At 46.1% G+C, this 25,153-nt stretch overlaps 2 protein-coding genes across 2 annotated transcripts; one reads left to right on the forward strand and one right to left on the reverse strand.

Moving 5' to 3' along the window:
- Positions 1–375: 375 nt before the first annotated feature.
- POU2AF3 (POU class 2 homeobox associating factor 3) lies at positions 376–5,295 on the reverse strand. Its single transcript, XM_049890493.1, has 3 exons — positions 4,187–5,295; positions 2,564–2,793; positions 376–996 (listed from the first exon to the last, which is right to left on the reverse strand). Exons 1-3 carry the CDS (start codon positions 4,266–4,268, stop codon positions 640–642), a joined length of 669 nt encoding a protein of 222 aa, XP_049746450.1. The 5' UTR covers positions 4,269–5,295; the 3' UTR covers positions 376–639.
- A 5,911-nt stretch (positions 5,296–11,206) lies between these two features.
- LOC126078866 (uncharacterized) lies at positions 11,207–18,337 on the forward strand. Its single transcript, XM_049889672.1, has 3 exons — positions 11,207–11,300; positions 11,478–12,119; positions 12,877–18,337. Exons 1-3 carry the CDS (start codon positions 11,207–11,209, stop codon positions 13,035–13,037), a joined length of 897 nt encoding a protein of 298 aa, XP_049745629.1. The 3' UTR covers positions 13,038–18,337.
- Positions 18,338–25,153: the final 6,816 nt, after the last annotated feature.

Genomic DNA, 25,153 nt, shown 5'->3' on the forward strand with positions numbered 1-25,153 from the left:
GACAGCAACTACAAGGATTAAATAGGTACCTTAGAGGGCAGTGAGTTTATGTTAATGCGGGAGGAACAACTCAGAAAAGGAGGGTGAGAATTGGCTACACAACTCAAACAATTTAATCAGTCACTAAATTTTGCAGGTAGAAAATGTTGAATTGGTGTATATTTTGCTGTGTTTATGTTCTCAACAACGAAATAAATAAAATTTAGAAAAAATAATTCAGACTCTTGAATAAGTAAAATTAAATCATTGAACAGTAATTAATGATTTCCAGAATTAATTGATGATATTCAAACCAACTGGGAACAACTACTAGAAGAAAAAAAAAAAACAAACATTTAAAATAATACAAAATTATTTATTAGTAAAAAAATGAGAATTTGTTCATTATAGAGAAAAGTAAGGCAACTGAAAGTTCCTAATAAAATTTTAACTGTACGTGTACAAAGGAGGAGTGGCACTGTGACGGGTTTGAGGACTTCGTATCAACGCCTAAGTTAGCATCAGAACATTGAAAATGGTGGCATGTCAAATGCACCTGTGATATTTCATTAACGGGTTGCATATTTCGAGCTGTCAACTAGATGTAACAGGAAAATGGGGTGAAAATGACTGCCAGGATTCAAATTAATGTCATCTCTATTAACTATAGCAGATGTCACAGTTTGTTTCCCTTTTATAGAAATCGCTGGCTGCAAAATCCATCAAGTCTGTGCTGGGATAGGAAAAACACTCCGATGCCCGGATGCTGTCCAAGTGCTCTGCCTCACAGGATGCACAGTAACAGACCGGGGCGGGGGCGGAGGAGAGGCGGTTGTACTGGCTGTACGAGGGCAGGTGATGGGAGGAGTAGTCTTCTGAGGGATATCCACAGTTTCTGCTGTCCAGAGAAGGTGGAGGACTGTAATTCTCTGGAGTGTAGGAAGGCAGCTGGGCCGGTGAGTAACTGTAGTCTAAGGAGCCAGAGAGAGTGGAGGAATCTGAAGGCGATCCTGAGGTCTAGAGAAACAAATACCAGGGGACAAAGGACCTGATAACTTAAACAGGATCAAAAGAACTGAATAGTGTGTGGATTTATTAACTCAGAGAAAGACAATTAGACAAAAAACAAAACAAAACAAAAAACAGCCCGAGTCTGCAGAAGTAATTTTAGTTGCTGACTACATGATTTCATGTTCTATATTTACCTATTTCTTTTCCAACACTTAATTGCCTCGATTCACTGGCTTTCTTTGTTATAACCGTACTTTGGAGGATGCTTTGTTCTTAAACTACAAATTCCCACTGTGCTTCGAGTCACCTGCACATCAAATCCTTCTGTGGGGCACACTATAGGCTGCAGGTGGCACAGGGCATGTTTCTCTACACCCTGACTGTGGAGACCAAGGTGATCATGGGAAGGTAGCAGTGAGATCCTTAACGACCCCATGTCTGGGATACCCCAGCATGCGAAACTGTTTGAACCACCACTAAAGACTTCTGAGGAGAAAGGGATCTTCTGCTTTCTCTTAACCAAAAGAACTCCCTGCTGTCGAGTTGATTCTGACTCATAGTGACCCTAGAGGACAGGGTAGAACTGCTCCCCAGGGTTTCCAAGGAGCAGCTGGCAGATTTGAACTGCCAGCCTTTTGGTTAGCAGCCAAGCTCTTCACCAGTGCACCACCAGGGCTTTGCTTTGTCTTAAGCAGGTCTACAGTCGTTACGGATAAAGCCTAAGTTGGAGGGTGACTGGAGCCCTCTGTTCCCCAGGTGATGGTATGCATATTCCATGGAGCTAACTTCCAACCCCTCTAAATTCTGATCTGATACCTACATGAATTTCTGACAAATCAAAACCGAAAAGTACTTCCATTTCTAAAAAACAACTTACTTTTTAAGGTTGAAGAGTTATATGGTGAGTCTCTAAAATTATCTAAAACAACTAGAATCTACTAATGGAAACCTTACTCGATTTTAAAGGATAACACATTTTCAAACATTTTAGGTGCAGGAAGCACAGGGATTAATCCAAATTCTTTCAAGTATTAGAGCTTCATTCTTACTAGCCAGCTCCAGCCCACATGAGTTCTTGTGCCTATGGCAGACCAAAAGAGCCAGTCAGTAGCACTAATTCAGTGGCAAAACCAAACCAAACTCCCCTAACAGAATGACAGTTTGGTACTGTTAGACACAGCCTTAATTCCCTTTTTAAGAATTCAAAAATCCATTCAGCAACCTATGTCGGGTGTCCTAAGGGCCACTGTGCAAATCAGTGATTTCCAATTAATAGGACTCAGCTTCGCAGTTTAAAAAACATTAAATGAATATTGCTAGGAAATCTCTTTTTGTCGCCACACACCAACTTCCTTGGGAAATTCGAATTACATACATATGTATTTAAAGATTCAAGGTCTGTCATGTGTGGCCATTTCTAATTTTTAAAAGGTTCCCTGCTTGTTCTCTCTGTTGATTTCCTGTTGACAGTATTTGTATGATTTCTCCAGAGATGTCACTAACTCTCTCACAAAGCATTACCAGCCCACAGTAAGCAACGACCAAGTTTTGTTAAGGAGCTGAGATAAATTACCAGGCTCTGGTTAAAGCAGAAAGGGGCAGCCTGGAAGCTGTCTGGGAAATAGTGTGATGTGCTTTGCATGGAACTGAGTGAAGGGTCCGGGTGTGTGTCTGTCTGAAGGTAGGAATCGAAGATCTGGTCGAGACAGCTTGGGTTTTCTTCACAACCAACACAACTGGAAAATTCTCGGGGTTGAAAATAATTGGGTGTGGAAGAAATTGGTTCCGGCTCAAAATACAGTCCTAGAGGAGAAATGAAAAAGAGAGACTTTTGTTTAAAAATTGCACTTACAGATTCTACTGGAGTTTTAGTCTATATTCTGAATATTTGCTGCATCCAGGGAAAAGAGGGCTTAAGAGTTTCAGAAAAGTTAGTCGGCAGGCAATTTGGAGTTTTTAGTTGTTTTAGTTAATTCGAGTCCTAGTGAAATAAATCTGTTTAGTCATGTGGAAACTAGCTTTAAACATGGCTGGGGCAGGGGTGGGAATAAAAGAATGATGATCCAAGCTGTGTCTAATTGTCAAAGAACGGCTCAAGGCTTAACTTTCTTGGACTATAAAGTGTCAATATCTAGCCCCCATGTGCGGGTTAGGTAAACCTCTCTGAGGTAACTTACAGAGATGTTTGAGGCTTTAAGAAAGCTCTGACACTGGGAAATAATTCTCTTGATTTAGGGTTATTGTTCCTAAACTTTTCACACTTACTCAGTAACTTCAATTTTGAGGACAGGGTTTTAAGAAGTCATATAAAAGGCAATATGAAATTTAAAAATAGAAATCAGGAACACAGTACAAATTAGTACTACTTGCTTTATGTTACAGAAAGCAACAATGTTATCTTCCTGAACACGTTCACATAACACAATTAAAATAACTTGTTAAACACCAAACAAGAATAATTTTGAAAACATTACACCTTGCCCATTTTATTATTACCAGGTCCAATTTGTGCTTATTGTCCTTAAAATTCAAAAAAGATTAGGTTTAGAGTGCGTCCAGCAAACGGACTACAGAGCACTGGAGTTTTCTGAGTCTTAAGGTTCCGCTAAGGTAAGTTGAAACGACAAACTCCAGGTCGCTACCATAAGCACAGGTTTCCTTCTATATGACCTCCTCTAACTCTCAGCTGTTCAGTGGCAGGGGTAGGAGTGTTTATGTAATAGTTATTAGTATTGGCCTGAGAAAAGGTACACTTGTTTGAACTGCTTTCTGGGAAGAGAGAAAAGAAGGGGAAGGAAGCCCCTGTCGGCTGGAAACCAAAGGAACAACAGCAAAAACCTTATTCTGGTGCCTCAGGATGTTCTGTGTTCCATCTATTATTAACACACTGAAAAAGATACCAACTTTCTGAAAACAATTCTAATCTTTTAGTCTAGTTACTTGGCGACGAGCTGGAAGTGAATGGAGAACAAACCCTTTGGAAAGAACAGACAGTTCGGAAAGGAGGACACAAACGTGCACTTGTTTCCTTGCTGGGCTTGCATCTGGAGTCACCATGCCTTTTTCACCTTCTGATTGGTTGGATTCCAATTAAATGGTGGTGCCTGTCTTAACCCCTGAATCAAGCACTGAGAAGACTTGCGAGATGGACTTTTGAAATAGCTTTTGAGGGAATTGTAATGCTGGCTGAACTGACCTGCAGAAGATGGTGCGACTGGGTCTTCAAGGTGGACACTGCTGCTTCCAGACAGCTGCCAAAGCGAGAAGAGAATCATCATGCAAAGTGAAATGAAAATTCTATCAAAGGAAAGCTAAGATATTTTGACGTGAACTATGCTTCCTTCTCCTCTAAGGTAAAGCCACATTCTTTCTTCTAAAAGAGTTGCTGTTCATTACGTACCACCAATGATATATTTTATTTAACTTAATTTTAATGTTGGCTTAGGGATTTCTGTCCCCCTAATTCAGACTCTCTAAATTAAATATTAAAAAAAAAAATTAATTCCAGTAGAAATGAATTAAACAATTTTTAGTATGACCGAACTGTAACAGTTTGACCAAGCTCAGTAAAGAACCTCCCTATTAAATTATTTAATTTAAAATTAGTAAAGACTTACAATTATTTAATCCCAACTGACTGTGACTTGGCCATTTTCCTCAAAAATCTTCATATCCCACCTAGCTGCTTAACAGTAGGAATTCCTATTCCCAAAGGAAACAATTCCTAACTTTGTTAATTCTGAATAGCTAAATAGAGTCACACATGTTCTTATCTATAAAATATCAAAATAGAAAATATTTTCTTAAAGTTGTAATCAGTGAGCAGGAACCTATCTATATTCTACTGAGTGGCTGGGGAATATTTCAACTCCTTGTATATTTTTTTATGATTTTCTACAAAAGTTGCTTTTTTCATTACCGGCTCTAAATAATTGGAAGTTTATATAAGTGCTCCTTTTGACGAGGGAAAGTAATGCGGCCTGCATTTTACAGTAGAATTGATCATTGTATTAACAAAGTAATTTAGATTTTTTTTTTTTTTGGTAGGTTTCAGGTGGTGGTTTTAAAGTTTAAAGGGACGCGCATTGCTCTGCGATTCTATGCCGGAAAGCCTCGCTCGCCACCACACCGCTCTCGGGTTTCAGGGTATACTCACTCCCTTAGACCAAGGCACTGGGAGAACTCCAGCATCGGCCACTGCTGAAACAGGAGGTGGTGTTAATTTTGAAAATGATCCATGCTGTAATGTCGTGAACCAGGAAGCTAGAATCAGTTAGCAGCTCTTTATGCAAATACTTGGCTGCAGCTTGAGCTAAAGGACTTGGAAGGAGAGGGTTTTAAAAAATCTGCTTCATGGCGGAGGTTCATTAACTCCGTTCCTCCCCCGGATTGGCCTGTTTGTCTGCCTCCCCATTTTATCTCCCTGAGGTGTGTTTACAGTATCCTGCTTGATAATATCTTTCTAGTCATGGGTTCACTTTCCACTTTGCTCCAAGAATACAAAGAAAGGCACCTCTTTAAGATTTCAAACAGCACCAAAATCCACAATCTACAGTTTATAAAAATGCATCAAGGCTGTTTAAAAAAATTAAGGGTTAAAAAAAAAAAAGCAGAACATATAAGGGTAAACTATATCTTTTGATAAGTACTAACTCGTTTCCCTCTACCCTAAAGGCAAAAGAACTCTGTGTGTGTTTTCTCGTATGTGTGTCTGCAAATCGATCTGGCTGCAGTAAGTTTTTGTAATCAAATTTACAAGTTTGGCATGCCCATGTTTCTCCTGGCACTGCTGAGTGCCTGCTGTCTCAATCTATAACCCCCATTCACAATTGTCTCCTTGAAATTTCAGAGTGTGGATACTACTCTGACTTTCTAACAAATTAAGATAAAGTTCTTCTGGCTTAGTAATATTTGATAAAATTAACTCCCTTCTTGGCTTAAAGTTTCCCAAAGGCGTCCTTCCACAATTGGAACAAATTGGAGATCATCTCTGATAAATCAGAAGGGTCTGCACCAGGGAACAGGCATGAATTATACCCTAGCACCTGGCTCAGCTGCTAACCAAAAAGTTGGCAGTTCAAATCCACCCTTGTTAACCCCAAAAGCAGTTCTACTCTGACCCTATAGGGTCACTATGAGTAGGGATCGACTTGATGGCAATGGGTCTGGTTTTGGTTTTTGGTTATCTGCCATCCTAGGAGTCCCTGAGTGATGAAAGCAGTTAAACGCGTGACTGCTAGCCAAAAGGTTGGCGGTTTGAACCCACCTAGAGGTGCCCTGAAGACAGGCCTGATGATCTGCTCCCGAAAGGTCATAGCCTTGAAAGCCGTATGGAGAGTTCCACTCTGTACACATGTGGTCACCAAGAGTTGGAACTGACTCCATGGCAACTAAGAGCAGCAATATCTGCCGTCCTTGCCTACTGAGTATGCCCTCAAGACTTTTCCTAGAATCCTGGCTCCTTCTGATGGCTCCTGGTGAAGGATTTCACATCTGGCTCTTTCTTGTATTTAAATTTCATGTGTTCCTTCTATATGCCTGCAAGGGCATGGGCTGATATAATCTTCCATGAAGCAAACTGCAGCCTGCTCATTTCTGCCATGTACCTGCAAGGCATTGGTTCAGATGTACTGCTTTATTATTTCTCAAAGGGAAATTCAGAAAGGAAAACTTAATTAAATCAAACTGCTTGAGGAATCAAACTGGTCAGGTACAGATCAGATACACAGGTAAAGTGGTCCACCTTACTATAGCTACTGGAGATGGCTAATGACGGGGCAGTGGCCAAAGAGACCACAGCAATAAATGTGTCATGGCCAAACAGGACTACTTCAAGTACATCTGAAACAGACAGGACTACTTCAAGTGCATCTGAAACAACCAGGGCTACTTCAAGTGCATCTGAAACAGACAGGGCTACTTCAAGTGCATCTGAAACAACCAGGACTACTTCAAGTGCATCTGAAACAGACGAGGCTACTTCAAGTGCATCTGAAACAGACGGGGCTACTTCAAGTGCATCTGAAACAGACGGGGCTACTTCAAGTGCATCTGAAACAACCAGGGCTACTTCAAGTGCATCTGAAACAGACGGGGCTACTTCAAGTGCATCTGAAACAGACAGGGCTACTTCAAGTGCATCTGAAACAATCAGGACTACTTCAAGTGCATCTGAAACAGACGGGACTACTTCAAGTGCATCTGAAACAACCAGGACTACTTCAAGTGCATCTGAAACAGACGAGGCTACTTCAAGTGCATCTCAAACAGACAGGGCTACTTCAAGTGCATCTGAAACAGACGGGGCTACTTCAAGTGCATCTGAAACAACCAGGGCTACTTCAAGTGCATCTGAAACAGACGGGGCTACTTCAAGTGCATCTGAAACAGACAGGGCTACTTCAAGTGCATCTGAAACAATCAGGACTACTTCAAGTGCATCTGAAACAACCAGGGCTACTTCAAGTGCATCTGAAACAGACGGGACTACTTCAAGTGCATCTGAAACAGACGGGGCTACTTCAAGTGCATCTGAAACAACCAGGACTACTTCAAGTGCATCTCAAACAGACGGGACTACTTCAAGTGCATCTGAAACAGACGGGGCTACTTCAAGTGCATCTGAAACAGACGGGGCTACTTCAAGTGCATCTGAAACAGACGGGGCTACTTCAAGTGCATCTGAAACAGACGGGGCTACTTCAAGTGCATCTGAAACAGACGGGGCTACTTCAAGTGCATCTGAAACAGACGGGGCTACTTCAAGTGCATCTGAAACAGACGGGGCTAATTCAAGTGCATCTGAAACAACCGGGACTACTTCAAGTGCATCTGAAACAGACGGGGCTGCTTCAAGTGCATCTGAAACAGACGGGGCTGCTTCAAGTGCATCTGAAACAGACGGGGCTACTTCAAGTGCATCTGAAACAGACGGGGCTACTTCAAGTGCATCTGAAACAGACGGGACTACTTCAAGTGCATCTCAAACAGACAGGGCTACTTCAAGTGCATCTCAAACAGACAGGGCTACTTCAAGTGCATCTGAAACAGACGGGGCTACTTCAAGTGCATCTGAAACAGACGGGGCTACTTCAAGTGCATCTGAAACAGGACTACTTCAAGTGCATCTGAAACAGACGGGGCTACTTCAAGTGCATCTGAAACAGACGGGGCTACTTCAAGTGCATCTGAAACAGACGGGGCTACTTCAAGTGCATCTGAAACAGACGGGGCTACTTCAAGTGCATCTGAAACAGACGGGGCTACTTCAAGTGCATCTGAAACAGACGGGACTACTTCAAGTGCATCTCAAACAGACGGGGCTACTTCAAGTGCATCTGAAACAGGACTACTTCAAGTGCATCTGAAACAGACGGGGCTACTTCAAGTGCATCTCAAACAGACGGGGCTACTTCAAGTGCATCTCAGACAGGGCTACTTCAAGTGCATCTGAAACAGGACTACTTCAAGTGCATCTGAAACAGACGGGGCTACTTCAAGTGCATCTGAAACAGACGGGGCTACTTCAAGTGCATCTGAAACAGACGGGGCTACTTCAAGTGCATCTGAAACAGACGGGGCTACTTCAAGTGCATCTGAAACAGACGGGGCTACTTCAAGTGCATCTGAAACAGACGGGGCTACTTCAAGTGCATCTGAAACAGACGGGGCTACTTCAAGTGCATCTGAAACAGACGGGGCTACTTCAAGTGCATCTGAAACAGACGGGGCTACTTCAAGTGCATCTGAAACAGACGGGGCTACTTCAAGTGCATCTGAAACAGACGGGGCTACTTCAAGTGCATCTGAAACAACCGGGGCTACTTCAAGTGCATCTGAAACAGACGGGGCTACTTCAAGTGCATCTGAAACAGACGGGGCTACTTCAAGTGCATCTGAAACAGACGGGGCTACTTCAAGTGCATCTGAAACAGACGGGGCTACTTCAAGTGCATCTGAAACAGACGGGGCTACTTCAAGTGCATCTGAAACAGACGGGGCTACTTCAAGTGCATCTGAAACAGACGGGGCTACTTCAAGTGCATCTGAAACAGACGGGACTACTTCAAGTGCATCTGAAACAGGATTCTGCCATGTATGTCCAAACTTCTCAATGAGAGATTGCATTTTCTTATGAATATCTTGATTTTCTTTTCTTTTTGCTCCAGAAGAATTTCCCAGTTCTCTTTTATCTGGTTTTATTTATTTTATAACCATCTCTGAGCTGAAGGGAACGAGGCTACCAGCTCCTGCTCAGCACACCTGAACCTGCAGAAAGATGAATATTTACAAAGCCAAAAGGTAGGGAGGGTTTTTTACAGGAAGAATAGGAAGACCTTGGTCTTACTTTTAGCTCTGCCATTAATAACTTCAAGGTTTTAAACTTTTTTTTGTTTGTTTTTTAACCTGTAATACAGGTATATGTATCCCTGATCTACTTACCGCACCTGGTTGTATAAGAATTAAAAGGAAATAGTGTATGTGCAAAAGTGCTTTAAAGGAAGAACTATTCTAAAGCCTTCCACAAATATAAGGAAGTCTTACTGTGTTAGCTGAAACTCTGCACGTTGAGATGCTAACTTCTCCACTGAAGGCAAAAGTAGTGTGTGTATGCCACATCCCAGAAAGGTCGCGCTTGAACTCTAAACTCTGAGAAGAGGGTGTCAGCAAACATTCCTGAATAGCTGGCTTTTCACCCCTAGTTGGAATTTTATTTTAGTCACTTTTCATCAATAATTATAATAGCTAACATTTATTGAGCACTTACTGCATGGAAAGCACTCCCTCACAAAATCCTGTTATTCCCAATTTAAAGATGAGAAACCAAGACAAGAGAGACTGAGTAATTTGCTCAAGGACACACACTGTGGAGGAGCTCAGAACTGAACCCAGTCTATCTAGTTCTAGAACTTGTGCTCATAGCCACTACATCATTTGCCTTCTCCCACAAAGACCCATTTCATGAAGAAATGGAAGTCGTGCATTGTGTACAAACAGCACCAGGCATAACACCCACTGTGGGACAAATGCCAACAGGCTGCAAACAGGACCAAGCCTACACAGGCAATTTGGGCTCCAGCTGTTGGACACCCAAACCAACCCACAAGCAACTGTTTGATCAAGGGCTTCCAGCAAAGAACTACTCTCCTGGGGGACAACCCCACCTAAGTTAACTGGTTCTGCTATTGTTGTGCCCTTGGCAATACTTAGCTGCTTTCCAAAAAACCAAACCAAACTCATTGCTGTCCAGTCAATTCTGACTCATAGCGACCCTAAAGGACAGGGCAGAACTGCCCCATAGGGTTTCCAAGGAGCGGCTGTTGGATTTGAACTGCCAACCTTTTGTTTAACAGCCGAGCTCTAAAGCCCTGAGCCACCAGGGCTCCTATCTGCTTTAAGAAGGTATATAAAGTGTCAGGGTACCTTTATGACTGCCTGCTTAGATCAATCTTGTGATAACCTAGCACTACTTAAGGCCTCACATCTTCAGGATTCCAAGCTGTCTCCTTGGCAGAGACAAGGCTCCTTTCTGCTGAGAACTTTCAGTGACTGGTGATTTACAGATAAGTGACCTCAAAAGCTGAGTTCCAGAAGAATGAGGAAGGGGAGGATGCTCCGAAAGGTGCTATCCTTGAAGGGCTGCCTAAAATGCACTGAATTTCTGGGAGAGCTTTTCTGTGGGTATGTGAAGGCACATGCACTGTTCTTGTGATAGAATAACAACCTACTTACCTTCTGGCTGCTCCTCTCCCATCGGGGGACCAGTAAACCCTTTATATTCAACTCTGATGAGTGAAGGATGGGCTCCCTCAAATCCTGAGCCCTACTGTGGTGAACTGGGATGAAGTTGTAAGAACAGCTAAGGAAGGCCAGGTTTAGGGATGGACAGTGGAGTCTAGGGTGGCCTCGACACCTTCTCAGGCACAGGGTAGAGTGAGGCCTGACAGGCTGGGAAGTTAAGTGAAGGGTTTATGCTTACGGTTCCCCCTGAGGCTGCCTGGTGTGCCCTTCTCTGCTGCAGCAACTCCTTCACGGTGATCTTCACCCGGACACCTTGATACACCTTAGGTTTTTCTGGGGAAAGGCAGGTGGTCAAGTCAGGTTTGGGTGTCAGAGTGGGGAATGCGGTCCTCTTTATAGAATATAGCACCTGTAGCCCGGTTTCTGGGTTTGAAGAATGCAAACAGTGCTAAAAGACAGCTGGAGAGAAAGCCAAATGTCTCAAACCCAAAAAGATAAAGAGAGGCTGGGCAGGTCTCAGAGCCCGGATGGAAACGACTCATGGAAATCTGTGGGACCTTCCAACTCTGGTGAGCCCCATCCCTAGGCCAACAGCACACAGGTTTTCCTGCTCAGAAATATGGAGACTACACCAGGGGAGCACACTACCTTAGCTAACTAAGCTGGGGCAACTTGGGGTTCTGGGCCCAGCGACCGGCTGGGGGAGGGGCTCAGTGCGGAGTAGGGGGGCTCTCTCTGATCTCTAGAAGCTGACCTAGTCCACCCCACTGTAATTTCCCACCGGTTTGTAAGCTTTGAGTCCCTTCCTTCCCCACCAGGCCAGGCGTGGCTTCTTGGGAGGCTCCGACCTCTATGTGCCCTTGGTCTGGAAGCCAGCCCTGGGGAAAGCAGCAGGCAGGAAGGGTTTCGAGAGCCCTGGCCACCGTCCTGTGAGGGACTTGCCCGGCTGACCCCAGCCAAGCCCAGGGAACTCCCGCCTGTCTTTTTCTTCGGCGGTCTCCCTCACCCTTTCTCTGTGCCTTTCCCGTACTCCCTTTTTTCCTCCTCTCTCCTTCGCCCCCAGCTTCTGCTCTCCCCTTCTGCTAGTCTCTCCCCTACCCCTCCCTCTCGGGCAGGCATTTCTCGGCTGCGCGCTTCGCCCCAGCGCACGAAGGCTACGGGTCGAGTCCGCGCAGCGCGAGCTCCCGGGAACGCCGTCCCGAGGCTCCCTACGATCGCGCACTCTGCTGGGAGTCCGCCCTCCGGAAGGGGCCTCGGCCTGGTGGGGACAAGCCAGGCCTGCCGGGCTCGCGGGAGCAGCCCAGCGCGCGCCGGAGGCGTCCGCGGGAAGGGAACCCCTGTGCGCCGGGAGACGGGCAAGTCGCGGCCCCAGGTCCCGTTGGCCCGCGGTGAGTAGGCTCGACAGGCCTGCTAGGCCAAGCCGGGCCGCGAAGCTTTCGGGGGTGCCCGCAGGACCCCAGTGGGGCTCTGGCCCTGACCTCGACCCTGGAGTGAGCGCTCGGCGGAGTCGCGCGGGGAGGGTCCCGGCCCGGCGGCTTGGCTGGCGGCGCGTTCAGCTCGGGCCCCGGGCAACAGTGTCTAGACCGGCAGCGCCTCGCCTGGTCACTGTGGGAACCGCAGCTGGACAGCTGGGAGCCCCTCGGGCCAGGTCCCAGAAACTGCGGGGTCTCCCCAGGAAACAAGGTGGCCTTGGTTTTCGCCCAGACCCAGGAAGTCTCGCGCCGACCCGCAGGGCCTGGGCGCCGCGCCCTCTCGGCAGTTCAGTCCCCCGCCCCCTCCGCCTTCCTGGTCCCCGTCGGGGCTCTGCGGGCAGCAGGCGCGCCTCGGGGTCCACAGGGGCCGCCCCAGCTCAGCTCTGTGGGGCCAGCGCTCCCTCCGCGCGTCCCAGGCTCGCCGTGAGCCTGTAGCTACCCCCGCCGCCGCTCCTGGGCGCGCAGAGTCCGCCCCGGGAAGTCCCAGAGACAAGACTGGGGAAAAGTGGGACGGCGGGCGGGGGACAAGGGTCCGGAGCGGCCAACTCGGCCTCTGGGCCTCTGTCCTCGGGAGCAGGCGCCGAGTGGAGTGGGAGCGGCCACGGCGTGGCCCTCTCCAGATCCTCGGCCCTGACTTGCCTGCCCTGACTTTGTGCCTCTCTGTTCTATGCAGGAAAAGCTGTGGAATCCACCCGGATCGAAACGCCCCTGGCCCGTGTGACCCTACCCCGGGAGAAGCAGTCAAGTTACCCGACATTGTGGTCAGCTGAAGCAGGATCGGTGGCTGGATGCTGCAGCTGCGGGGGTTCGGCGCCTGGGAAGACTCCTGTGTAGGGGAGAGAAGCAGAGATGCAACATTTTTAAAGTTTCACAAAGCATCTGGCTGCATCCGGGCCCCTGGAGCAGGAGACAAACAGAATTAATGTTTTATACCTTCGGGTATAGGTTTGAGTTTTTTCCCCCTCATGCCAAGTATTTAAAACCTCTAGAAACCCATGATTTGACAATCAATGATTGCGCGATACTTTCAATTTGAATATTCAAAGGCTTAACAAAATGGACTATCTTCTGCAGAAACCTTGCACACAGGCACCCCACAGAGAGTCCAGAGAAACAGGGAATGAGACCCCTTTGGGTCCTATCCCTTGCTTTTATTGTATTTTGAACCTTTTGTCCACCTTCTCACAGACAGAGCAGGTGTCCTCAAAGATGCTCTGTGTTTCTGCCTCAAAGGCAGCGCAAGAGCCCTGAGTGACCTAGGCTGCCTTTGGTGACCTCCTGAGCCAGGCTGGCTGGCCAGACTGATTATTACACCCCCAATCTCCGTTTTAGGGGAAAATCTCAGGTTTGGGGGAGTGAACATGGCAGCCAGGGGGTGTGGCATGGCCAGGAGTGACTCTGGGCCCAGGTTGCAGGCCCAAGGCCCAGGGGAGGGCTTCACTCTGCAGCTGGTCTACCTTCTGGCCCCACCTGGCCACGGGTAGGCTTCCCTCCCCTTTTAATTTCACTCTTCACCTGGGCCCCAAACACTGGGGTTTCAACACGGATTGTCTGCCCATTAAGACCCTTTGCTCCTCCCCACGGAGCTGGGGATACCCATAGGCCTCGCTCTCTGCCCTCTGAGATTTTCTGAGGCTAGTGGTTCTTCACTGTGAGGCTTCCTCTCCTTCTCTCCTCTTTCTCTCTCGAGAGCTGTCCCTGCTGTTTTTACTTAAGGAGTAAATGTTCAGAAATGGTGACACACTTGGCTCCTGCTCATTTTAGCTATAAGAAGATCATGGATTTGTGTTCAAGGCTCCTCACTTAGGGGTGAGAGGCAGAGGGGATTTGAGGTCAGGCTGCCCCGTAGGTCCAGGTCTGACCCCTCACATTTGCCTTGGGACTGTGTTGGGTCATCTCCAACGACTTGCTGTGCTGCTTCCGTGTGGTTTAGAAGCCTGTGAGGACAGGTGTGGTCCAGAGAGGGAGTCAGAGCCAGGCCAAATCCTCTCCTAGACCCAGAGGGAAGGAGGAATACTGGAAGACAGAGGGAGAAGACTGAAGTGAAGCAGGGTGGGGTGCCCTGTGCAAATAAGCCCAGATAGTCCCATGATGCCAGGCCAGATGGGAGGCACGGGCCTCTGCTCTTTGTTCCCTGAGTTCTCTGAAAGTACAAAAGTGTATCTCACCCCAGAAAAATATCTGAATGCCCTTGGCTGTGTCTGGTGCAGGGAGGAGCTTACGGAGGTGGAGGAGAGGGGCTCTGTGAGAGTGAGGAGATAGGAGAGCCTGTGCTGAGTAGGGACTGCTTAGCTGCTGAAGCCATGGCTTTGGGGGAGAGGGTCAGAACTAGGAACACCTGAGGGGGTACCTGGCCATGGAAGGCAGGATGTATGTCCCAGGCCAGCTGCAGTCTTTTAGCCTCTGAATCCTCGTAAGCCTGTGTCCTGGGTTTCTGTGATGGAAGACAGGCCTGAGGATCAGATCTTGAGGGGAGGGAAGGGTGGAGGGAGTGGTGGGAGCCCATAGTTCCTCTCTTCCCTGCTTGGGCACTGCTCCTGAAGGAACAGTGAGCAAAGCAGCCTCTGAACCTCCCCACCCAGGCTCTACCTGAGCCTCTGCTTGAAATTAAGGATGCCTTTTTGTGGAAACCATGGTGGCATAGTAGTTAAGAGCTACAGCTGCTAACCAAAAGGTTGGCAGTTTGAATCCACCAGGTGCTCATTGGGAACCCTATGGGGCGGTTCTACTCTGTCATACAGGGTCACTGTTTTTTTTTTTTTTGTTGTTGTTGTTCGTTTTGTGCCTGTAGAAGTCCAGGTGGCACGGTGGTTAAGTGTTGAGCTGCTAACCGAAAGGTTGGCAGTTCAAATCCACCAGCTACTCCTTGGAAACCCTGTGGGTCAGCTCTACTGTGGCCCATAGGGTCACTATGAGTTGAGATCAACTTGATGGCAGCGGTTTTTTTCTTGTTGTTGTTCCCATAGCTTCTTTCTTTGCTTCTTTTCTCTTCTGCCTTCCTCCTTTTTATGTTACTCTTATTCTTCTTCTTGTTTTTAATAAAAATCTTCCTCATTGTTCGTTCTGTTTATTTTCTCCCTTTGTCTTATTTTCTTACCAGACACTTTTTCTCTCTTCCTGTCACTGCTTCTCTCCATTTCTGGTCTGTCTAGCTGTTTTTCTCCCTGGCCCCTGCATATCTCTGTTTTCCCCTGCTTGGGCTGCTCTCTTATTCTTTCAGGCTTCATCTCCTTCCTAACCTATCCTTTCATGTGGAAATGGGTAGGGATGGCAAGAGGCCATCATGTTCCCTTGGCAACTTCATTGCAGTCAGTGCTGACTTGATACTCTGTGAAGGCAGGCAGGGCTGGGTGAGAGGTGAACTCCTTGGAAGTCCTGGCATCTGTGGGAACAGCAAAGAACTCTTGGTCTCTCCCTCCAGGAGCCTCTGCTGTGGCAGCAGTCCTGCGGGGTTCCATGTGGCCCCTATCTCTGGGATGGACAGCCACTTGCTCAGAGCTGTTGCTGGCCAGCAATTTTAGACAACTGGGCCTCCCCAGGCCTGAGCCCTGTTTTGAGAGAGAGACCCCACAGCTTTTATCCCAACATTAAGGGATTTTTGGCCTCTGCTATTTCTATAATTTCAAATCCTCAGCACATACACTGAAGAGCCAAACTTTTGGGGGTAAGTTAGACAGAATTCTTTCTAAATGGATCCTGTGAGTCCTCACAGATCTATTCATGTGATGAGGATGGAGCAACCAGGTCTATGCTGAGACCCTCAGACATCCATAGGTTTGGATGTGCCTTATAGGAGGCTTTTTAAAGGTGTCATTTATGAAGTGCTTGCTGTATGTCAGGCACTGTATCATATAATGTCCCCATTTCATGGACAAGGAAAACAGGCTCGAGGAGTTAAGCTATTTACCCAAGGTTATTGAGTGCACAAATGGCAGAACTGGGGTTAAAACTTTGAAAAGTCTGACTTCAAAGCCCTTGCATTTAACCGTTGTTGGGTTCTGCCTTCCTGATCTTTTTTAACAGAGGCTGTCAAACTTTTTTGGCTCCATTCCACAATAAGAACTTCGTTCTGCACGTTCATGCACTATAACAATATCCATATTTAATAGCTATGTGTTTGTTAAACAAACTTCGTAAACAAGACACACAGATGTATGTATGGCACTCTATTTTCTATTCTATTCCATCTTTTCCAATTCATTCTATTTATTAAGAATTTATGTTGGTTGGGATTCAGAAGTTAATTTAATGACTCATTAATGAGTTATAGGATGTAATGGTGGCTCAATGGTAGAGTCCTCACCTTCCATGAGGGACTCAGTTGACCTGGGCTCAATTCCCAGCCAATGTACCTAATGTGCAGAGACCACCTGTCTGTCACTGGAGGCTTGTGTGTCACTATGATGCTGAGCAGGCTTAGGCAGAGCTTCTAGACTGAGACAGAATAGGAAGAAAGACCTGGCTATCTCCTTCCCAAAATAAGCCAGTGAAAACCCTGTGGGATCACAATGGTTCAATCTGCAGCCTATCATGGGGATGGTGCTGGACTGGCAAGTTTTGTTCATTGTGTTTAGGGTTCCTGTGAGTCAAGGGCTAATGACAGCTAACAACAACTTCTGAGTTATAACTAACATTGAAAAAATATTACCCATAAGATATGCCAGCACACTTTTCAGTGTTGTGCATGTGGAAGTATTTTGATATGCTGTTTGTTTTACTATCAGTATGTGTGAGGAGGCTAAGAAAGGGCAGCATCCTGACTTGAGAGTGTCCTGTAAGGGCTAGGAACCCCAGGATGGGGAAGAGGAGGCTGTAGAAGTGAGGGTGAGGATTAATTATGCTAATTACGCTTGGTGCCTCTCAGACTGGGAACTCTTTCCCCTTGCTGGGGGCATTGATTGTCACCTTTAGGGTGTCTTCCCTGAAGCCCTGACAATCTCTTTGGGATTTTAATAAAAGACTGGAAAAAAGTTGTAGAGTTTCAACAGGCTACCATGGGTTCACTTGCTTGAAAATGTAACATAGGATCTGGATGTTTGGATGTTGGGAGGGATCCTTGAGGTGCTGAGAGAGACTTAGAATCTCATTCCAACGTTTCTGCTGGTGGTGGTCCAACTCTGGCTGCATTGCTTGGCTGAGGTCTTGGCCCACTGTAGAACGTGTGTTGAGTCATTGGGAGCTCATTATTTGTAAGCCAGCCGGTTCCACTATTGAATTGCTTTAAACATAATGATTGATTGAGGCAAAACCCAATTAACGTATTTACTGAGCACCAACTATATTACCAGGCATGGTATCTAGCACCAGGGGTACAAAGATATCGACGGCTCGGTAAGCAGCATGGAATACCTTTCCTTGCGCTTCCACACTACTACTTTTCCATTACTGGTTGGTTTGGGTTCATTTGTTGGTTCATTCATTTATTCAGCATATATTGATTAACAACTCTAGTCAGGCCCGGTGCTAGACACTGCCATCCCCCCCTCCCTCGACACCCCAAGTCTTCTCTTCTTGAGGCTGACTGTGTGCAGTTTCTTCTGTTTGTCACATATCACAGTTTTTCAGATCTCTGGCCTTGCTTACCACTGAGCTCAGAACTCTCGTAGTCAGTCAACACCTAGAATGATGGAGATAGGATACTTTTCTTTTTAAAGCTTTAAACAATATTTGAGCTGAAATTTTATGACCGTCTTTTGTATGTAAATGACACCTAAGGGCATTGTATTTTTCCCCTAAAGCTGGAAAGTAGAAGACTTTATCATACATTGACACATGAATAGTAAAGACTTTCAAAATAAGGAAAAGGAGTAGTTTATTCCCTCTAAATTTGACTACAAGCTCTAAATTCTTTATTAATGCAAGGTTCTTTTGTCATCTTGACTTTGTGACACTGTTACCAACCCATGTGGGGAATATCAAGTTCCAGAACATGAATACATGGAGGAAACAAGTGCTTATTGGGCCTTTGAGTCAATGTTTGGTCCGTATGAAAATGATTAGGAAGACTATTAAGGTTCTTTAATAATTTATGGTCAGTAAGTCTCTTCCCATAAGATATACTCAAAGTTTTAACTTTTCCTTATAATGTTTCCAGGGGAACACCGTTTAATAATTTATCATTTAAATAAGGAAAACACCATCATACACTACTCTAAAAGTACATCTGTCATTTAAATTTTTTAATTTTGTAATATTTAAGACCTTAGGAAATATATAAAGAATAGCATGATGAAAACCTATGAGTATGTGACCAGGTGAAGAAATAAAACTTCGATACGGTTGAAGCAATTTTTCATTTTTGATTAAAGTAAATTATTAAGCATTAAAACCTTTGGAATATTCCACTAAGACATTTCGTTAGGGTAAAGGTTAGCAGGGACATCTATCAATTTTCCTAATACAAAAAAGCTAATTCTTGGATATTATTTGCTTTCTCTACATTTTTTTTCCTTTTGTAACTTGTGAAACTCTTTACTTTTCCTTTTGCTTGTAATATGCTGACAATAACATTGCATATTGCAAACTTGTACATCTTGCTTTATCAGGGGTTATGGTTAGAGAATACTTCTGCATTGGAGATCAAATATAACCTGATGTCATCATTTACAAGTAACTAAAAGATTTTATTATTATTTACTTGGCCTCATCTTTGAGGAGTCTAGGTCCTGATCTGTACTTCCTGTTTTAATCACACGAGGGATAATACCAAACACTGAATAACTTTTGTTTATAAGACCTCTTAGCAATATATTATAGTACAGGTTGATTCTAAATGAATATATAATTTTTTTCTCTGCGCTACTTCAAACTTGAGGTAATTGACCTTTTTTAAAGACATTTAACAAATACTAAATCAATCACCTTAAATATATTGCCGCTAAAGCCCAATATCTGCCTGCTGGCGGAATGTGCAGAAACAGAGGCTGATATAAAATACTAAAGACAGTGAGGATTTTCACATAAACTGGCCTCAGAGATTCGTTACCACTAGAGTCAGGGTCTTCGTAATTATTCATCTTGTGGAGTAGCCTTAGTCAAATTGCTAAGGGTTTACTGAGTACCTACACTGCTGGGCACTGAACCAGGTGCTGGGGACACAGAGGTGAGCCATTCATGAGTCCTTGCCTTGAGGAGTCTCTTTAGCTAGAGAATCACTGTTTAGCTAGAATGTATGGTTTTTCTCTTCGCTGGAGTCAATAGTTAAAGACCCCTGGTGGTGTTTAAGGAGCTCTGGTGGTACAGTGGTTAAGCGTTGGGCTGCTAACCAAAGGGTCAGCAGTTCAAAGCCACCAGCTGCTCCTTGGAAACACTATGGGGCAGTTCTACACTGTCCTGTAGGGTCAATATGATTTAAAATCAACAGGACGGCACTCAACAACAGTTAATAGTTACTGAATCTGGTGTGTATGATGAACAGTGTGATATTGTTTTCACTATAGAATACTTTAGACGGATCCCACTGATAGAAACTAAAGCAAAGAGTATAATTTTGATATGTGTTTGGCAGTATCACTATAATGTAACATGACTTAAACCTTGGACCTCAGTTGTTATTTTGGTCCTTTAAAATATTAATAATGTTTTTATTCCTTATGGATACTAGTATATAACATTTGGAGAATCATATTCAGCCATTAACTGGGACATGTATTATTTAAATTTACACATAGAAAAATGGACGATGAATAATTTCATATTTTGTGTGTAAGTATGTGTGTGTATAAAACTATTGGCGTTAGTAATTCTTTTCCCTTTGTGGAACTTCTTTATAGAGTTCTTCACTTTTCTTCCCCTACCACAATAGCACCATCACACTGTATTATCTGTTATGTGTTATGCATTAAACTGAGCTGTAGCAAGCGGCGCGGAGGTTAACCGACAGATCAGTGGTTCAAACCCACCAGCCACTCCGCAGGAGAATAACGTGGCGGTCTGCCTCTGTAAAGATTAACAGCCTTGGAAACCCTGTGGGCAGTTCTACTCTCTCCTACACTGTCTGTGAGTGAGTTGGAATCGACTTGACAGCAGTGGTTTTTTTGGGGGGGGGGGCGGGGGCGGAGTGCGGATGGTGCTGTTAGCAAGTCATAGTGACCATTTCTGACCATTTAAAAGCATTCATTAAATAAAGGAGGTAAAGATGTGGTTTTCTTTTCTCTTTCTTTGGGGTTTGGAGAACATTGTAGGAGAAGCACAAACCCTTTCAACTATATGCTATGATGTCTATCTACAGCGACTTTTGTGACGATTATCTATATTGCAGCTTGTGCATGGGCAAATTTTCCTTTCAACTTTTTTTTTGACATTATCATCTAGTCAGCTTTTTAAAGCAGCTTGAACTTGGCATCACTGTCTCCGCTTCCTTTAAAACTTAAATATACCCTGTGCCCTGGCAGGAATGGACAGAGGTAGATTTTTGAACCCAAACTCTTCATTTCCTCTGGCTTTCCCAGGAAAACTGAGGGTCAAAGTATAGCCGGTTTAAGGAAGGGGAGAAAGAAAAGAGTGTGCAGTTTATGCTGGTACTGTGCGTCACGGTGAAAAGATAGCTGCACATGGTAGAAAATAGGGAGTATTTGAATGAGAAAAAGCCTCTGTAGGTAGAGCAAATGCTTCATGTGCTTGGCTGCTAACTGAAAGATTGGAGGTTTGAGTTCGCCCAGAGCCACTTTGGAAGAAAAGCCTGCAATTATTTCTGAAAAATCAGCCATTGAAAGCCCTGTGGGGCACCGTGCTACTCTGACACACGGGGGGGTCAGCCGTTGAAGGCCCTGTGGGGGACCGTGCTACTCTGACACACGGGGGGGTCAGCCGTTGAAGGCCCTGTGGGGCACCGTGCTACTCTGACACACGGGGGGATCAGCCGTTGAAGGCCCTGTGGGGCACAGCGCTACTCTGACACACGGGGGGGTCAGCCGTTGAAGGCCCTGTGGGGCACAGCGCCACTCTGACACACGGGGGGATCAGCCGTTGAAGGCCCTGTGGGGCACAGCGCTACTCTGACACACGGGGGGATCAGCCGTTGAAGGCCCTGTGGGGCATAGCGCTACTCTGACACACGGGGGGGTCAGCCGTTGAAGGCCCTGTGGGGGACCGTGCTACTCTGACACACGGGGGGATCAGCCGTTGAAGGCCCTGTGGGGCACAGCGCTACTCTGACACACGGGGGGATCAGCCGTTGAAGGCCCTGTGGGGCACAGCGCTACTCTGACACACGGGGGGATCAGCCGTTGAAGGCCCTGTGGGGCACCGTGCTACTCTGACACACGGGGGGATCAGTCGTTGAAGGCCCTGTGGGGCACAGCGCTACTCTGACACACGGGGGGATCAGCCGTTGAAGGCCCTGTGGGGCACCGTGCTACTCTGACACACGGGGGGATCAGCCGTCGAAGGCCCTGTGGGGCACAGCGCTACTCTGACACACGGGGGGATCAGCCGTCGAAGGCCCTGTGGGGCACAGCGCTACTCTGACACACGGGGGGATCAGCCGTTGAAGGCCCTGTGGGGCACCGTGCTACTCTGACACACGGGGGGATCAGCCGTTGAAGGCCCTGTGGGGTACAGCGCTACTCTGACACACTGGGGGGTCAGTCGTTGAAGGCCCTGTGGGGCACAGCGCTACTCTGACACACGGGGGGGTCAGCCGTTGAAGGCCCTGTGGGGCACCGTGCTACTCTGACACACGGGGGGATCAGTCGTTGAAGGCCCTGTGGGGCACAGCGCTACTCTGACACACGGGGGGATCAGCCGTTGAAGGCCCTGTGGGGTACAGCGCTACTCTGACACACTGGGGGGTCAGCCGTTGAAGGCCCTGTGGGGCACAGCGCTACTCTGACACACGGGGGGGTCAGCCGTTGAAGGCCCTGTGGGGCACAGCGCTACTCTGACACACGGGGGGGTCAGCCGTTGAAGGCCCTGTGGGGCACAGCGCTACTCTGACACACGGGGGGTTGCCAAGAGTCGGAGTCCATTTGACAGCAACTGGTTGAATGGGAAATGGCATAGGAAAACATAATTAATTCCCAAGTCATAATTTTGCAGCTTGATTTAACTTTTTTAATGAAGTATAAATTCTCAGAACCATGAGAGAGAACCATATGTGTAACATAGAAACATATTTCTAAGCTAAATGTAATTCTTAAAAATCATTTGCCTTTTGGAATTCTTACCACCCTCCCCACCCCCCCCACCCCCATTTAGATTAGGTAACTGAAGTGGATACAGAGTATGAGCCTGTGCATGTCTCCTGTTTTTAAAATATAAATTAATTTGTCAAGCATTATGAAAGGAATTGGAACCCTGGTGGTACAATGGTTAAGAGCTATAGCTGCTAACCAAAAGGTCTGCAGTTTGAAAAAACCAGACTTACTGGTCTGACAGATACTGGAGAAACCCTGAGAGTATGGCCCCCGGACACTCTTGGCTCGGTACTGAAGTCACTCCTGAGGTTCACTGTTCAGCCAAAGATTAGACAGGCCCATAAAACAAAACAAGACTAAATGGGCACACCAGCTGAAGGGCAAGGATGAGAAGGCAGGAGGGGACAGGAAAGCTGGAGATGGGGAACTCAAGGTCAAGAAGGGAACTGTTAACAGGTTGTGGGGTTGCCAACCAATGTCACAAAATAATACATGTATTAATTGTTTAAAGAGAAACTAACTTGCTCTGTAAACCTTCATCTAAAGCACACACACATACAAAAGTTCAGCAGTTTGAAGCCACAAGCTACTCCTTGGAAACCCTATGGAGCAGTTCTACTCTATCCTATAGGGTCACTAAGAATTGAAATCCTCTGGACGGCAACAGGTTAATGAAAGGAATTGGACACTTTAAGAAGAATGTAGCCCTCCCTCAGTGAACTCACTTAGATCTGTTCCAAGGTCAGGTCGCTCAGCGCTACCTGTCTGAGCTCCAGTGCATCCTTAGGTTGTTAGGAGATGAACATAATACGTGAGTGGATAACAGCCATCTATGAGAAATGAGTTTGCTGACATTTAGTGTTAAAATCAAACAAAAGACAAAGCTATTTAATGATTTACACAACTGCTACTGTGTTGTGTGCTACTTAGTAACAAATGGCAAGCAGTGGATGACTGTGATGCTATAAATCTAACACAGCTGATGCAGAAAAAGGACTTTGAGACACTGGTGAAGGCGCCTGAATCTAGAGATGTGCCCAGATCTCCTCTTTCCGATGAAGGAGCCCACTGTCCAGGTATGAGACCGCTGGATGACAGATAGCTCTACCAAGGCTGGGAACCAGGGTAGAGGTCCCAAGTCACCCTGCACTTCATAAACAGCAGCTGCTCTCTCCTGGGCGGAGCAAATGATTAAGTGCTCAGTTACTGACCAAAAGGCTGGCGGTTTGAGTCCATTCAGAGGTGCTTGTAAAGAAAGGAAGAAAGGCCTGTTGATCTGCTTCAAAACACCAGCCTTTGAAAATCTATGGAGCACAGTTCTACTCGTACACACATGGGGTCACCATGAATTGGAATTGACTTGATAGCAACTGGTTTGGTTTTCTTTTTTTCCCTTTTCCCCATAGCGGAAATTGCCCCATCCATTGAAAAACAAGTATTACGAATGTTAAAAAAAAAAAAAAAAGAAAGAAAGAAACAAACAAAAAACCAAACCTGAGGCCGTCGAGTCGATTCCGACTATAGCGACCCTATAGGACCGAGTAGAATTGCCCCATAGGATTTCCAAAGTGCTGACCTTTTTGCTTAGCAGCTGTAGCATTTAACCACTACGCCACTAGGGTTTCCAGTTAGACTGCTAAAAAGAAGCTGGTGGGAGGGGAGACTTAGGACACAGGAGACTTGGGAGAGTGGCGTCCAGCAGCTGAGGGCCACAAACTCATTCTTCACCTGCTCCCGTATGAGTGCTCTCCCAGGAGGGAGCTGAGAGGTACGAGGTAAAGCAAGGCTCACGGGGCAAGTATTCCTGCCGGCATTCCATAAATGTGAAGTTTGCTTCATCAGAAAATACCCTGGCAATTCTGGAGAAGAGTAATATCGATTATTCACTTCTAAGTGTGAATGAATCCCCTTACTTTTTTTTTTTTATCTAGAGTATGTTAGGTAGAGTATGAGACACGGTAACAGAGGCTAGGATGTGAAGGAGAGTGTTGTGAGGGAGCTTGGTAACCCAGAGAAGAAGATCATTGGGCTCCCAGGAGATGGAGGGAAAGAACCGAGTTGGGAGATAGCAGAGGGGCTCAGGCAGACGTAAAGCAAATAAAGGAAGGTGGTAGGAAGATAGGAGGAAGGATGCAGGTGTAACCTCTGGGCCTGGACAGTCTTTGGTGGGACTTACTCCAGGAACTTAAACTGGCAAAGGAACCCATACCAATAAAACTTACACAAGATAAATTAATGCTTCCGATGTCAGTTTCTTGATTTATACATAGTAAGAGTTGTACAGGAGTCCCTGGGTGGGGCAAACAGTTAAGCCCTCACCTACTAGCTGAAAGGTTGGTGGTTCAAACCCACTAGGAGGTACCTTGGAAGACAGGACTTGCAATCTGCTTCTGAAAGGTCACAATTTTGAAAACCCTATGGAACCATTCTACTCTCCACACATGGGGTCATCTGAGTCGGAATCGGCTCGATGGCAACTAACAACAACAACAAAATCTGTACACTCCTGACCAGCGAGCTACCAGCAAGGTCCTCTTTCTAACAGTCAGGGATGTTTCACGTCATGCTACCGGCCCACACCTGAGGATATGGCTTCCCACGCCCTGAGGATATGTCTTCCCACGCCCTGAGGATATGCCTTCCCACACCCTGAGGATATGTCTTCCCACACCTGAGGATATGGCTTCCCACGCCCTGAGGATATGGCTTGCCACACCTGAGGATATGGCTTCCCACGCCCTGAGGATATGTCTTGCCACACCTGAGGCTATGGCTTCCCACGCCCTGAGGATATGTCTTCCCACACCTGAGGAT

This window comes from Elephas maximus, chromosome 7, assembly GCF_024166365.1.
Source record: "Elephas maximus indicus isolate mEleMax1 chromosome 7, mEleMax1 primary haplotype, whole genome shotgun sequence".
Taxonomy (NCBI): domain Eukaryota; kingdom Metazoa; phylum Chordata; class Mammalia; order Proboscidea; family Elephantidae; genus Elephas; species Elephas maximus.